This window comes from Sinocyclocheilus grahami, unplaced genomic scaffold, assembly GCF_001515645.1.
Source record: "Sinocyclocheilus grahami isolate Dianchi unplaced genomic scaffold, SAMN03320097.WGS_v1.1 scaffold684.1, whole genome shotgun sequence".
In the NCBI taxonomy this organism is placed as follows: domain Eukaryota; kingdom Metazoa; phylum Chordata; class Actinopteri; order Cypriniformes; family Cyprinidae; genus Sinocyclocheilus; species Sinocyclocheilus grahami.
Window position 1 is genome coordinate 265,288 of NW_015505863.1, and position 14,992 is coordinate 280,279.

Sequence of the window (14,992 nt, forward strand, 5' to 3'; positions counted from 1 at the left end):
TAGCCTGTGGGAAAAAAACTGTTCTTGTGCCTGACTGTGCTGGTAGTCAGTGCTCTGTAGCGCCGACCAGAAGGCAACAGTTCGAAGAGAGAGTGGGCTGGGTGTGAGGGGTCCACGGTGATTTTTTTTAGCCCTTTTCCTCACTCTGGAGATGTAAAGATCTTGGAGGCTAGGCAGAGGGACACCAATAATCCTCTCAGCAGTCCTGACTGTCTGTTGTAGTCTCTTGATGTATGATTTGGTAGCTGAACCAAACCAGACAGGTATGGATGAACACAGGACAGACTCAATGATAGCAGAGTAGAACTGTTTCAGCAGCTCCTGCGGCAGGTTGAACTTCCTCAGCTGGCGAAGGAAGTACAACCTCTGCTGGGCCTTTTTTGCAATGGAGTCTATGTGAGTGTCCCACTTCAGGTCCTGAGAGATTGTGGTGCCCAGGAACCTGAATGACTCCACTGCAGTCACAGTGCTGTCCATGATGGTGAGTGGGGGGAGTGCAGGGGGTTTTCTCCTGAAGTCTACGATCATCTCCACAGTTTTGAGCGTGTTAAGCTCCAGGTTGTTGAGACTGCACCAGATAGCCAGCTCTTTAACCTCCTGTCTGTAAGCAGACTCGTCTCCATCCTTGATGGAATCAAAAAGTAGTCTAATTATATTACCTCAAATGTGTAACATTACTATCTACAAGTTTTGTTATGTAATTTGGAATCATCAACAGAATACAAATTGCAACTAATCTATCCAGCACTGATATGGGCTTAGAACAAACGTTTCGTGGCTACTGTTTAACTTACATTAAAAGTGTTTAAGCAGACTAACATATTTCCTCCCATCCTTAGCGACACGCAGAGCAGGGTAGTAACTGATTACGTAATCATATTGCAAAAATTAAGTACTTGTAATTAGATTAAATTAAATTTTAAAATACTCTGAATCGGACTACAGTTACTTTTTTATTTTTTTTAACAGCAATAATATTCATAATTTATTGATTCTCCCTAATTCTTCTTTTTCATCTTTTAAATTTTCCTTTCTAAAATAGCCTTCCGCTTATTCAGAACGTCTTCCAGTTTTGTGGACATTCACACAAAGACCAGTCACTAGTCGAGTGGCTATAATTACACAGCAAATGGAGAGGGCACACAACATTTGAACGCTGGATTTACTCCCTCCTTAATTATGAACAATATATCTATTGTTTTAAATTGTACTATTTAAAACCAGGTCAACATTTTTGTCAAATCCTTTGCATGAAAAGATCTATGTATGTTTTTAACCACTCAAATGTTTGCCATCAGCTAGTTAAGGCAAACTATTGTAAAGTTACACCAAAACATTTTAACAACAACAGTAACTTGTATGGACAATAATGTTGGACGAATGCATGATTAAAACACAACTTGAGCCAAAAGGAACTATATCTTTGAGCAATAATCTACTTTTGTTTAGGCTGAGGAAAGTGGTGACAGAGGTAGAGCCAGAGGTGACTGAGGTGTCTCGCCTGTTCCGTTCCATTCTGTGTAACTTCCTGGACGAGGCGGAGAAGGGGGAAGCCAGGGAGAGAGCACTGAAGGCTCGACCCAATCGCGGTAAGAGCATGTCTGTCATCAACCTGCGCTCACGGATCCGCATCAGCCCGCTGTGGAGTAGAGTCACAGTCAGGCGTGATGCTGAGGACCAAGCCGAGGAGGACGATGAGGATGAAGACAATATCCACAGAAACAGGATCAGTAGCATGCCTGATATCAGTGTAGTGGAAGAAAGAGCGCTGACCTGAACAAGCTATATTTGGAGTAGGAAACTCCAGGTACAAACAAGTACAAAGCTGGTATCCTACGCTACACGGTACATATTAGTACCTTTTGAAAGAGTACTGCCCCAGTAACAGTTTTGTTGCTTTTTATTGAGAGTGTGGAAAGGTTCTATTGATATTAAAGGTTCTTCATGGAACCTTAGATGCTAATAAAGATCTTGCTGATTCATCATCATGAACCTTTTCTACACTTCCCTGCCTTCAAATGTGGCATATTTATCAAATGCAAGAATTAAAGAGTTTTAAAATGTCACTTTTCATTTATTTCAAAATTAACTTCATTAATTATCTCATGAACTTTAATGAATCAGTAACTACATATGCTACTGTAAAAAAGAAAAACAGCAACAGACATTACAACAAAACATACATTTTCTATTTCCATTTTTTTTTTCAGTTCTTTCATTTTACAGTATGCATTTCACAAATGGTGGGGTGGGACTTTCCCCCAATCTCAAAGTCCAGTTAAACACAAATGAGTGTATTCTCTAAAAAACACCATTTACGTTGAGATCTGGAAAGCAGTATTCTCATGGACCCCCTGGCTGAACCGCAGTGTACAAACAAGCTTATGAAGGATGATTAAAACACCCAATGAAATTAAAAATAAATCCTGTCTGAGTTGTATAACTCATGATTCATGGCCAAAGGTTGGAAAATGTCACTAGATCCAAATACGGATTTCTCACCTGCTGAACTAGCTGTATTCACAAGTTGTGCAAAAGTGGTAATCGATCCCAAAATCCAAACTAGAAAGAATACACATTAAAAACCTCTAGTCAGTCACCATAAACGTGTAGAAGCATTACTGTCATTTGAGATGGCTTGGTGGTCTACTGCAGCAGGCAGAATATAAGAGGGATTCTGTTAAAAAGGTCTCAGAACACATGATGACTAAAGGCGTGTATCATGATTAATACCAATCAAAAGTCACCCAGAATTTGTTAAAATGGTGGTTCTTTATCCATGAGACGATTGCTGGCTTTACTCAAGGATATCTCTGCAATCTGTGTGATTTAGAAAAGCTAATTATGGACAATCATTTCCAAGAGTTTGCTCTACAGATACAGAAACATATCAGATTGAAATGTAAATGGACAAACTGTTGTAAATAGACTACAAACTGACAAATGCTCTGCCTACACTGAATTGAGGCTTATAAATATGAAATGCCATCTATTTTGAGGAAAACGATCACTAAAACAGAGCTCAGCGGCCAGTGAGCAGAGAAGAGAAAAAAGAAGACTGAGAGAACAGCCCCTTTCATTCCTTTTAAATCGGTCCCTTTTAAGAGTGGAAGTCAGGTCATGAAAACCACAAAGACAATGAAAAAAATGATGAGGATTAGGAACATCTTGATGAGCAGCCAGCGGTTGTTGGACACAGACTGGAAATATTTGAGTATCTCGGAGTGCGCTAGCTCCACGTTCAGCTGAGTGTCCTCTACATTAGCATCAATTCTGTCAGGGAAGAGAGAAGTTCAATGGAAGGAATTATTGTTTGGTCATTCATAGTGTAAATAACACTACCCTTTAAAAGTTTGGGGTCCGTTAGATGTATTTTTCTCAATCTTATGCTCTGAATTACTCCAATGCTTAGCATCACATGATCTTTCAGAAATCATTATAATATGCTGATTTGATGCTCAAGAAACATTTCTTATTATTATCAATCTTGAAAACACTTTTGCTGTTATTGTGGAAACCGTGATACTTTTTTCAGTATTCTTTGATAAAGTTAAAAAGAAAAGCATTTATTTGAAACAGAAATCTTTTGAGAAAACTATTGCATTGCTGTAAAATAAAAGTATTAAATAATTTAAAGTCTCGCTGACCCCAAACGTTTGAATGGTAGTGTATGTGTGAAATGTTTAACTGGAGTCAAGATGCTGGCCTATTCAAAGCAACTCGAACAATTATTCTACCAAATCAATTGAAAGATTTTTTTTTTTTATGAAACTGGTACCATTTACGACTAAAGGAACTGCTGGCTAACTGTTACTGTGGCAGTAAAAGAGCTTTTCATTATGGTCATAGACAGTGATGACCAAACCACAAATGGAAGCAAATGGGGAAAAACACATTTGCTTATTGATTAGACACAGAAATTGGAACAAAAATAAATAAAGACTGGTGTTTGAATTTGACCTGCATTTCTGGTTATAGATCAGAGTTATTTTAGTATTATTTATTCTCTAGTATTTATTATTCATGAATATTTTAAATTAGCTTTTATTTTTATATTTTCAGATTTCATTTTGATTTTAATTTGTTTCAGTAATTCCATTATGTGCTTCGTCATTAGTTTTTTTATTTTTATTATTTCTATTTAGCCCTTAATTTATTTTTCAGTTTCACTTACAGTTTCTCTCAAATAAGATCCTCCAGACATGAAGTTTGTTCCTCACCTCTGTACGGTCTCTTCCTGTTCTTTCACCATATGAGCCAGCTGCTGAAATATGGAGCCGAGCTCCACAATGGTGGACTCTATATTCTGCATAGTGTCTGCACGGTTCTGAATGTATGAATCCTAAACAAACACATGACAACAGAGATTCAAACATATAAAGACTGGTGTTTGAATTTGACCTGCATTTCTGGTTATAGATCAGAGTTATTTTAGTATTATTTATTCTCTAGTATTTATTATTCATGAATATTTTAAATTAGCTTTTATTTTTATATTTTCAGATTTCATTTTGATTTTATTATTTGTTTCAGTAATTCCATTATGTGCTTCGTCATTAGTTTTTTTATTTTTATTATTTCTATTTAGCCCTTAATTTATTTTTCAGTTTCACTTACAGTTTCTCTCAAATAAGATCCTCCAGACATGAAGTTTGTTCCTCACCTCTGTACGGTCTCTTCCTGTTCTTTCACCATATGAGCCAGCTGCTGAAATATGGAGCCGAGCTCCACAATGGTGGACTCTATATTCTGCATAGTGTCTGCACGGTTCTGAATGTATGAATCCTAAACAAACACATGACAACAGAGATTCAAACATACTTGAATAAGTTTCCCTGCAGCTGTGCCATTACAAAACAGCCAGTGAACAAACAATACCCGTTCATTGATTAACTGCATCTGCTGACTAGAGCTGAGGTCCATATCTATAGATATATCCGTCTTCTTGGAGTCGTCCTGCATAAGCACTGAATTGTCTGTTGAAAGACAAGCAAAAGGGAAAAAGATCTACGTAAATGTTTAAAGGTGGACAATGTGTGCTTTTTCACAAGTAGAGATGCTCTTACTGAAGCTGTTGGTGTGGAAAGAGGAGGATGAGGCAGGAGTCTGAGAAAATTGCTCTTGCCTGCTTCTCTGCTGTTTTAAGTTCTAAACCGAGAGAAAACACGAGAAAATATACATAAACAGAATTGTACCAGAATGGATCTAACACTAAAAAAGTAGATCAATTACCTCTGTTCTGACTTCCAGGACTGACTTGAAGTCACTTGACATCGAAGCCAGTTTGGACTACAAACAGAAAACAGGGTGTAATTTCAAGCAGAAGTCCGCTAGACATCATTACTTTGTGATTGAGCACTACGGCCAGAGGTTAATACCTGTAATGAGACTACGATGGTGTTGGAATGTGTCTGAAGATGTCTGCCATTCTGTCCACTCCGTGATCGAACGACTTCCTGCAGGCCAGCTATCTGCTTATTTAGACTGTTAATGTCCTGAGTGAACAGACAGTTATGAAACAGATTACAGTATGAGATGAGCAGACAGAATAATGTGTCCTTGGCAAAGGGGAAGTAACAATCACCCTAACCTGTTTCACAATGTAAGTGAGTTCATCGATTTCAGTTGCTTTGTCATCAAAAAGGGACTTTCTTTTGGCAACTGTAGGTGAAAACAGATTGAGTTACACGTCAAAACTGTCCACAGTGGTACATGTGTGAGATGGCGAGGGAGATGAGATACTTACGGATTGTGAGCTTCTCCAACTTGGCAAAAGTGTTGCTGAGGTCTCTTCCAATTCGCCTGTTAATAAGATGCGGTCAATATCCGTCATGAGATCAAGTCGATGAAATAACACAGACCATTAAAGCTTAAGTAGGTCTGAATAAATTATAGGTCAAATGCAGTGTCTCGTGTCAATACTAAAGACAGTTGCAGGAAAAAGTCTGTAAACCCTCTGGATTTTCCAGGAAATTGGTCATGAAATTTGATCCGATCTTCAACAATAAACAAACAATAGACTGAAGTATGTGAAGCTTCAAAAGCTAACAGCAGTCAGGAGTCAGCTAAATGTTGATTCGCAAATTGTGAGTCTGACGTTTAGGTCAATCACATGATGGTCTTTATTTATTTTTGGTCAAATCTATTCATTTACTGACAAATACATTCAAAATATGACTTTTTTTTAACAATGTCAAAAACGTCAATCTGATGATATTGTAGCATTTGGACCAATCAGAGAACTATTTGTTATATTTAACAAATAATATCTAACACCCCCTCACCTAAACAAAGGGTTAATTACGAGGGTCTATGGACCCTTCCCCCGAAATTCATATCAAACTTAGTCTTATTAATTGATACATTAGGTATCATTTGCACCTTTTTACAAAGGTATGTTTGAACTAAGAAGCTGATGTTTCCTTCAGGTGTAAATCTGCTGAATATCAAATGATCCCATAGCTTCATGTTTTATTTCTCTTCACTGCCTAAGCTTTAATCCTGTTCCTATACCAACTGTATGCATGTGTGTGTGTGTATGTTAGACTAGTTTAAGTGTTTATGTAGTTAATAAAGTCTTACTTGTATCACACCTGAGGTTGGTCATTGTTTGCTCATAATCGCAGTCCCTAATCATGCAGATTTATGCTACATGCTCTGTGTAGTATTGTACAGTAAGAAAGTTATTTCCCTTAACCAGGAATTAACGTTCTTAGAATTGACAGACAGTTGACCCTGAGAGGTCAAGTAAATACTTACAGCAGATCTAAATATTTATAATTAATTATAACTAGTTATGATTAATTATGCATATTCCCCCTTTGAGCTGATTCGCTACAATATCATAATGCACATTAATGCCTGAAAAACAAAAGCCCAAAGCACTAACATTCAAAAGTTTTTAATGCTTTTGAAAGAAGTCTCTTAGGCTCACCAAGCTGCATTTATTTGATAAAAAATACAGTAAAAATAGTATTATTGTGAAATATTATTACAATTTAAAATATCTATCTATATTTATTTATTTATGTGATGAAAATGCTGCTCAAGAAACATTTCTTATTATGTTGAAAACTGTTGTGTTGCTTAATATTTTTGTGTGGAAACAGTGATACTTTTTTTTCCCCCATGATTTTTTTTATGAATCAAAAGTTCAAGAGTGACATTTAAATGTATTTACTGTCACTTTCCTTGCTAAATAAAATGAAATTTTTTTTAATTTTTAAATAAATTCTTTAATTAATTAAACTCTTTAAATAAACTTTGATCAGTGACACAGCTTGTTGGCATTTGTTGCATCCAGTGGGGACATAATTACTGATTATAATGACTTATACTGTCTTTTTACGCGTTGTGTTGCGTTGCATTGCGCCGCGTAAACATAAAACTCTGTCTGCATTTGTGATCGGAGAAATGACAAACAACAAGTGCTACTCTACTGCCCAAAACTCGCGTTTGAATCATCAGTGGCAACGAAAAACACAGCGGCCTAGCGTGAGGGGAAGCCCCGGCTTAGCCTGCGCTGAGGCCAGGATAGAGTGAGCTGAGGCGGGCTGGACTCCGCTTTGTCCACGGTGAAAGTTGAAGTATTTCCTCAGCGACCAGCACAGATCAGCTCTAGGCATGACGAAGCAGATATCGTCCTCTTTTCAAAGACCAAACAAAGTAGTTTCGCTTTCACAACGAAGCACACAGCGTCTTCAGGACATGGCTACAGCGTCAACAATACTACAGCGAGAATAAAAGTTACACCTTCTTTCTTTGCGAGAACATTATGCAAATGCATTATGCAGCGTTATCGCAGTCCCTAATCATGCAGATTTATGCTACATGCTCTGTGTAGTATTGTACAGTAAGAAAGTTATTTCCCTTAACCAGGAATTAACGTTCTTAGAATTGACAGACAGTTGACCCTGAGAGGTCAAGTAAATACTTACAGCGGATCTAAATATTTATAATTAATTATAACTAGTTATGATTAATTATGCATATTCCCCCTTTGAGCTGATTCGCTACAATATCATAATGCACATTAATGCCTGAAAAACAAAAGCCCAAAGCACTAACATTCAAAAGTTTTTAATGCTTTTGAAAGAAGTCTCTTAGGCTCACCAAGCTGCATTTATTTGATAAAAAATACAGTAAAAATAGTATTATTGTGAAATATTATTACAATTTAAAATATCTATCTATATTTATTTATTTATGTGATGAAAATGCTGCTCAAGAAACATTTCTTATTATGTTGAAAACTGTTGTGTTGCTTAATATTTTTGTGTGGAAACAGTGATACTTTTTTTTCCCCCATGATTTTTTTTATGAATCAAAAGTTCAAGAGTGACATTTAAATGTATTTACTGTCACTTTCCTTGCTAAATAAAATGATAATTTTTTTTAATTTTTAAATAAATTCTTTAATTAATTAAACTCTTTAAATAAACTTTGATCAGTGACACAGCTTGTTGGCATTTGTTGCATCCAGTGGGGACATAATTACTGATTATAATGACTTATACTGTCTTTTTACGCGTTGTGTTGCGTTGCATTGCGCCGCGTAAACATAAAACTCTGTCTGCATTTGTGATCGGAGAAATGACAAACAACAAGTGCTACTCTACTGCCCAAAACTCGCATTTGAATCATCAGTGGCAAATCCTTTAAATGAAAACGTACTTACGTGAGTCAGAACTGCTGTTTCAAATCATTGCAGTTTATGTGAAAGCATAAATAAGATTTATAGTGATAACAAATAATTGCATGCGATAATGGGATATTATAACCATCAATTAGCCCTTTGTCTTTTTCATGCATGAAACTTACTACGTAAGTACTTGATGTTGATGTATTCCCTCAGCGACCAGCACAGATCAGCTCTAGGCATGACGAAGCAGATATCGTCCTCTTTTCAAAGACCAAACAAAGTAGTTTCGCTTTCACAACGAAGCACACAGCGTCTTCAGGACATGGCTACAGCGTCAACAATACTACAGCGAGAATAAAAGTTACACCTTCTTTCTTTGCGAGAACATTATGCAAATGCATTATGCAGCGTTATGCAAATCTTCCCAGATCGTGACGTAGGTATGTGGGGGCATGTTAGAACGAGCCGTTTTAGGTAGGTCTTAACTTTTATAAAGAATATCTCTTTGGATTTGAGACTTTAGTGTTTGCAACTTTACAGATCTTCTTTATGTACCAAGAGCTTGTAACACTCCAAAGAGAAAGGAAAAATTGAAATCGCATCATATGACCCCTTTAAAAAGCACAGTTGTAAAGAAAAAATTTTTACTTTTCTTTTTCATAGACACTCTTATACGTCACAATGTGAACCACACCTGGAACAAAAGAGCTCTCATAGCACCTAAGATTAAGAATTGCTGAAGATGGAAAGCTGCCTTCAACCCAACTGAGACACTTCTACATGCTCTTAAGAGAGCAGCCACACCAAAGATCCCAAGAATATTGTACAACCTAAACAGTTTTGTCAAGAGGAATGGTGTCTGATGCGCAATAAACGTTGGGCTTATCCCAAAAGGAGTTAACCTGTTATTAAATTCAAGGGTTTACATACTGTTTCCACCATTCACTGGGAATACTGACACAGTGTGTTAAATTAAAACAAATTATACTCACATATAATCTGTGTTAGTAATTTAAGCAGACTATGCATGTGTATTGATGCGACTTGATCAGAATCCAGGTAAATCCAACTTTCACATACTTTCCCCCTTGAACTTTTAGCGATTGAGAGTTTAACTCACTTAGCCAAGAGCGTGAATTCACTCCGCTGTCGGACTGCACTGTTGACAGCTCTGACAGGTTGTGCTCCATTCTGGAAAAGAACGAGAGAAAAACTTTGTGGTGTTTTTCCAACTCATGCTACCAGTATGTACACAAACTCAACTAAGGGAGACTATATTATTGAACCTATTAACCACTTGCAGGTTACTGGACAATATGCATCAGTAGTTATCGCACCTGTCTCCCCTGCAGGGACTTGCACACAGACTGAAACTCACTGGTACGGTCTCGACAGGACATGCTGAATGTGTCTAAGACAGGGGCGATGGGTGCTGGGACAGCCAGGGGGGTTTCCAGCTGCTGGACCAGCTGGGACTGGGTCTGAGACGGCCCAGTGTACACCCCGTCCTGGCTGCTTCTAGGACCGTGTCGCCGACGTGCGTTCATGGATGCACCAACTCATCACCTTATGATAAGGAAATAGAAATCAATGTTAAAGTGTGTTAAGAGCAAAACTCCCTTCCAATTTTACTTTACTTTTATTTTAATTTGAAGGATTCTTTGATGAATTGAAAGATCAAAAAACAGCTTTTACTTGAAATAACAATCTTTAGTAACATTATAAATGTCTTTACTGTCACTGATCAATTTAATTGACACAGCTGTTTTGAATAGAACACGTCTAGAAACTTCTGCTTCTCTATTGCCGTCATCTGCGCAATGTCACTGTTTTAAAAACAAAAGAATGCGCTGTTAATCTGCGTATCTCATTATTTTGCAATAGTTTCATACTCTTTTTATGAAAGCCAGCGCTTGTTAGCTGCTAAGCTAAATGTGTAGCTGAATATATGATTATAATGCTTTCATCGGTCAAACAATGAAAAACGTCCCACGCGTCTGAATACATGAATAAACGAGCAGCGATGATTTGTGATTTGTGAAGGGGAGATGACAACATATGAGCTGAAAGATACAAAGATTCATTTCTCACCACTCCGCCTCTCTGCTGATTGAACTGTGTGCAGGTTGTGAATAATATCCGGGTCTTAACACAGATAATTGACATCACTGCCACGTATTCTTTAAAGGAGAGCTCTTATTATTGTCAACACAAGGTGGCGCTGTGAAACTGTTTGAATTTAAGCTGATGCGGTGAGTTGAAGATATCACGCAGATGTATAGATACTGACATCATTGTTTTTTGCATCAAAGTAAAAGTAAAACTATCATGTTAAATTAGTCAAACACATGATTTAATTAAAATCTTTTATTAAAGCAATCAAAACATAGGCACCAGAATATGTACCATGTTTGACATTCTTTCATCGTTTGTCCTTTCTTCTTTTCTTTTTCGGTTAGGGTTAATCTTATCAATTAATGCAATTGCTTACTTTTACTAGAAGCAATGTCTGTTCTTATTTCGTCTTGTATGATGAATTTGCATTAAAAACAACTGAATGAAAAAATGTTTTTGAAAGTAACCAAAAGAGAAAAATAATTGTACTTAAGTGAACCACAAATGTTTTTCTTAAAGCTAAATGTTTTACATAATATTAAATATAAAAGTAATGTTGTTATTATGATATTTAATATATTAGTAATTTTAGTAATACAAATTCATTTAAATAACTTGATAAAATATAAAACAACTGGTTAAATAAACCGATTACAATTTCTGTTTCCAATAAGCATCATAGTTGGTCTCTGAACCGGTTAAGAAGAAAGAGAATAATAATAATTATTATCATCATCATCATCATCCTTAAAACACCATCAGAAGTCAACTCTGCCACATCTAAATGTAAATGATATAGATATATGCTTTAAACAAGGTTCTATGAAATTATAAAGCAATCATTGCTTTTAATGTTAAGTCATGAACCTGTGCATTACCTGCATTGACACTGGCTGTGTTCAACAAATGGCAGCTCAATAATCTCTTCAAAATTCTGCCCACGCACATTCATGGCAAGCTGCTTAAACTGTAATTTTGTAGTGGGAAAAAATTATAAAATTATTAAATAAATGATAATAAAAAAAGAGAAGAAAAACATATATATATGATGATGAACTGAATCAATAACATTGCCATACCTGCATCACAGTGGTGTGTGTGCTCACATTCCCACACAGCATAGCCTCATCAGAGCAGCTGCAGAGGCACACATGAGGGGAAAACAGCTCTGTGCATCACCTCAGGGAATTCATGCTCAACTGGAACTAACGTTTCACGTGGCTTGCAAAGGCTGCTGACATATAACTTCCATGCTAAAAGAAATATACATAAATAAAGAAAATGAAAAACGAATGAATGGAGAACACAATATAACAAAGACACGTAATATCTGAGTTCTCTAAGCCTCTGTGCATCACCTCAGGGAATTCATGCTCAACTGGAACTAACGTTTCACGTGGCTTGCAAAGGCTGCTGACATATAACTGCCATGCTAAAAGAAATATACATAAATAAAGAAAATGAAAAACGAATGAATGGAGAACACAATATAACAAAGACACGTAATATCTGAGTTCTCTAAGAAACATTGTTGAAAACAATTATGGTCTATTCAACTTGATTCCTATGAACAGTACTTCTAAACAGACCAGTGAGAAAGAGAGAGAGAGTATACCTTGAACAGACTTATGACCGATATTTTGATTGTGAGGATGCTGTGGGTTAAAGATACAACAGTTTGGTTAATTTCGAGGCTTATGTATTAGTGACTCGTTAATTCCAAATGTTTTTTTTTAGTGTTAAGGCATTCCGTTTCAGAATTACCAACAGCTGGAGTCACTACAAGGTTTGGCGTAATCTGCACGTAAACATTTTGTTTTTGTCTTAATAGGGTGTATTGGCCATAAAAACAGAGAGGCAGACCGAAAACTTGTGCTACAAATTAAAATAGTTGTGTTCAGGGGCGTAAATTTCGTCTAACAGTAGGGGGGGACAATAAACATAAAATTTCTCAAGAGCAATATTTGAAGTGGACACAAGGCAGGTGGCAGCATATTTTCTTAGCGATAGATGCTATTTACACTAAGTGCAAATAGCTATTTATACTATATCAAAATAGCAGGATATTCTGATAATTACTTATTGCCAATAGTGGCAATTATCTGCACCTCAGCATTGTAATACATTATAAAACAGTATGCAATAATAACTTATTGAGTGTAAATTTGAATTGTAATTCAAATTATTGAATGGATGCCACCTTATTGGGACAAAAGCCCTCCCTTCACCTAACCCTACCCGATACTTTTTCAACTTTTTGATTATTTTCTTCATTTTTATTTAAAAAAATACATGCTTTTCTGATGTGATTTGAAATTTGAAAAGGGAGAAAAAAAAGTTCGACAAAAGGCAGATTCGAACCCGAGTCGATCGCGTCAAAAGGTGGATGACACGCGTTTTTCTATGCGCCACTGGAGCTGACGCGTGCCGGCCGTCTTTGTATTGTTGACTAGCCCAATCACACGTTGGTGGCTGGAATTAGTATAATAGCCTTTGCTAAAGATTTTTTTTATTCCCAACAGTTAAACAGTTGCCGACAGAAAAAAACGGGGGGAAATATGCTGCAGCACCCCCAACTTGCCAATAGTGGCAATTATCTGCACCTCAGCATTGTAATACATTATAAAACAGGATGCAATAACTTATTGAGTGTAAATTTGAATTGTAATTCAAATTATTGAATGGATGCCACCTTATTGGGACAAAAGCCCTCCCTTCACCTAACCCTACCCGATACTTTTTCAACTTTTTGATTATTTTCTTCATTTTTATTTAAAAAAATACATGCTTTTCTGATGTGATTTGAAATTTGAAAAGGGAGAAAAAAAAGTTCGACAAAAGGCAGATTCGAACCCGAGTCGATCGCGTCAAAAGGTGGATGACACGCGTTTTTCTATGCGCCACTGGAGCTGCCGCGTGCCGGCCGTCTTTGTATTGTTGACTAGCCCAATCACACGTTGGTGGCTGGAATTAGTATAATAGCCTTTCCTAAAGATTTTTTTTTATTCCCAACAGTTAAACAGTTGCCGACAGAAAAAAACGGGGGGAAATATGCTGCAGCACCCCCAACTTCCCGCGCCGATGCTGTAACAGTATGCAATAATAACTTATTGAGTGTAAATTTGAATTGTAATTCAAATTATTGAATGGATGCCACCTTATTGGGACAAAGCCCTCCCTTCACCTAACCCTACCCGATACTTTTTCAACTTTTTGATTATTTTCTTCATTTTTATTTAAAAAAATACATGCTTTTCTGATGTGATTTGAAATTTGAAAAGGGAGAAAAAAAAGTTCGACAAAAGGCAGATTCGAACCCGAGTCGATCGCGTCAAAAGGTGGATGACACGCGTTTTTCTATGCGCCACTGGAGCTGACGCGTGCCGGCCGTCTTTGTATTGTTGACTAGCCCAATCACACGTTGGTGGCTGGAATTAGTATAATAGCCTTTCCTAAAGATTTTTTTTTATTCCCAACAGTTAAACAGTTGCCGACAGAAAAAAACGGGGGGAAATATGCTGCAGCACCCCCAACTTCCCGCGCCGATGCTGTATACACAGAGGAATGGCTTACTACTATTAGTGCAGCAGGGAGACCGTAAATCAGACAACTCCTCGCTGTTGTGCTCGCGCCGTGACAGCGCTCGTGTGTGTCCGTTGTATCCGTCACAGTGTCCGCGGTTTTCCCCTGGAACTGGGCTACTTTATCACTGTTGCTGCGGGTTGTTTTCATGTCCGCGGGTTGAATAACGTGTATAGAAAAAAAAGTTCGACAAAAGGCAGATTCGAACCCGAGTCGATCGCGTCAAAAGGTGGCTGACACGCGTTTTTCTATGCGCCACTGGAGCTGACGCGTGCCGGCCGTCTTTGTATTGTTGACTAGCCCAATCACACGTTGGTGGCTGGAATTAGTATAATAGCCTTTGCTAAAGATTTTTTTTATTCCCAACAGTTAAACAGTTGCCGACAGAAAAAAACGGGGGGAAATATGCTGCAGCACCCCCAACTTCCCGCGCCGATGCTGTATACACAGAGGAATGGCTTACTACTATTAGTGCAGCAGGGAGACCGTAAATCAGACAACTCCTCGCTGTTGTGCTCGCGCCGTGACAGCGCTCGTGTGTGTCCGTTGTATCCGTCACAGTGTCCGCGGTTTTCCCCTGGAACTGGGCTACTTTATCACTGTTGCTGCGGGTTGTTTTCATGTCCGCGGGTTGAATAACGTGTATTTTAGCCC

At 37.5% G+C, this 14,992-nt stretch overlaps 2 protein-coding genes across 3 annotated transcripts in view; one reads left to right on the forward strand and one right to left on the reverse strand.

The window, feature by feature from the left end:
• LOC107559421 (protein RD3) overlaps positions 1-2,098 on the forward strand; it is a 7,436-nt gene extending 5,338 nt beyond the window's left edge. For both annotated transcript variants that reach the window (XM_016243240.1, XM_016243239.1), the window contains exon 3: positions 1,450-2,098. In XM_016243240.1, the coding sequence (XP_016098726.1) occupies positions 1,450-1,777 (328 nt within the window). In that variant the 3' untranslated portion in view covers positions 1,778-2,098. The remainder of the gene's footprint in view (positions 1-1,449) is intronic.
• A 118-nt stretch (positions 2,099-2,216) lies between these two features.
• LOC107559419 (syntaxin-5-like) lies at positions 2,217-10,810 on the reverse strand. The gene is made up of 11 exons (XM_016243238.1): positions 10,733-10,810; positions 9,979-10,207; positions 9,762-9,832; positions 5,747-5,802; positions 5,591-5,661; positions 5,379-5,495; positions 5,233-5,289; positions 5,067-5,148; positions 4,879-4,976; positions 4,664-4,785; positions 2,217-3,273 (listed from the first exon to the last, which is right to left on the reverse strand). Exons 2-11 carry the CDS (start codon positions 10,186-10,188, stop codon positions 3,114-3,116), a joined length of 1,044 nt encoding a protein of 347 aa, XP_016098724.1. The 5' UTR covers positions 10,189-10,207; positions 10,733-10,810; the 3' UTR covers positions 2,217-3,113.
• Positions 10,811-14,992: the final 4,182 nt, after the last annotated feature.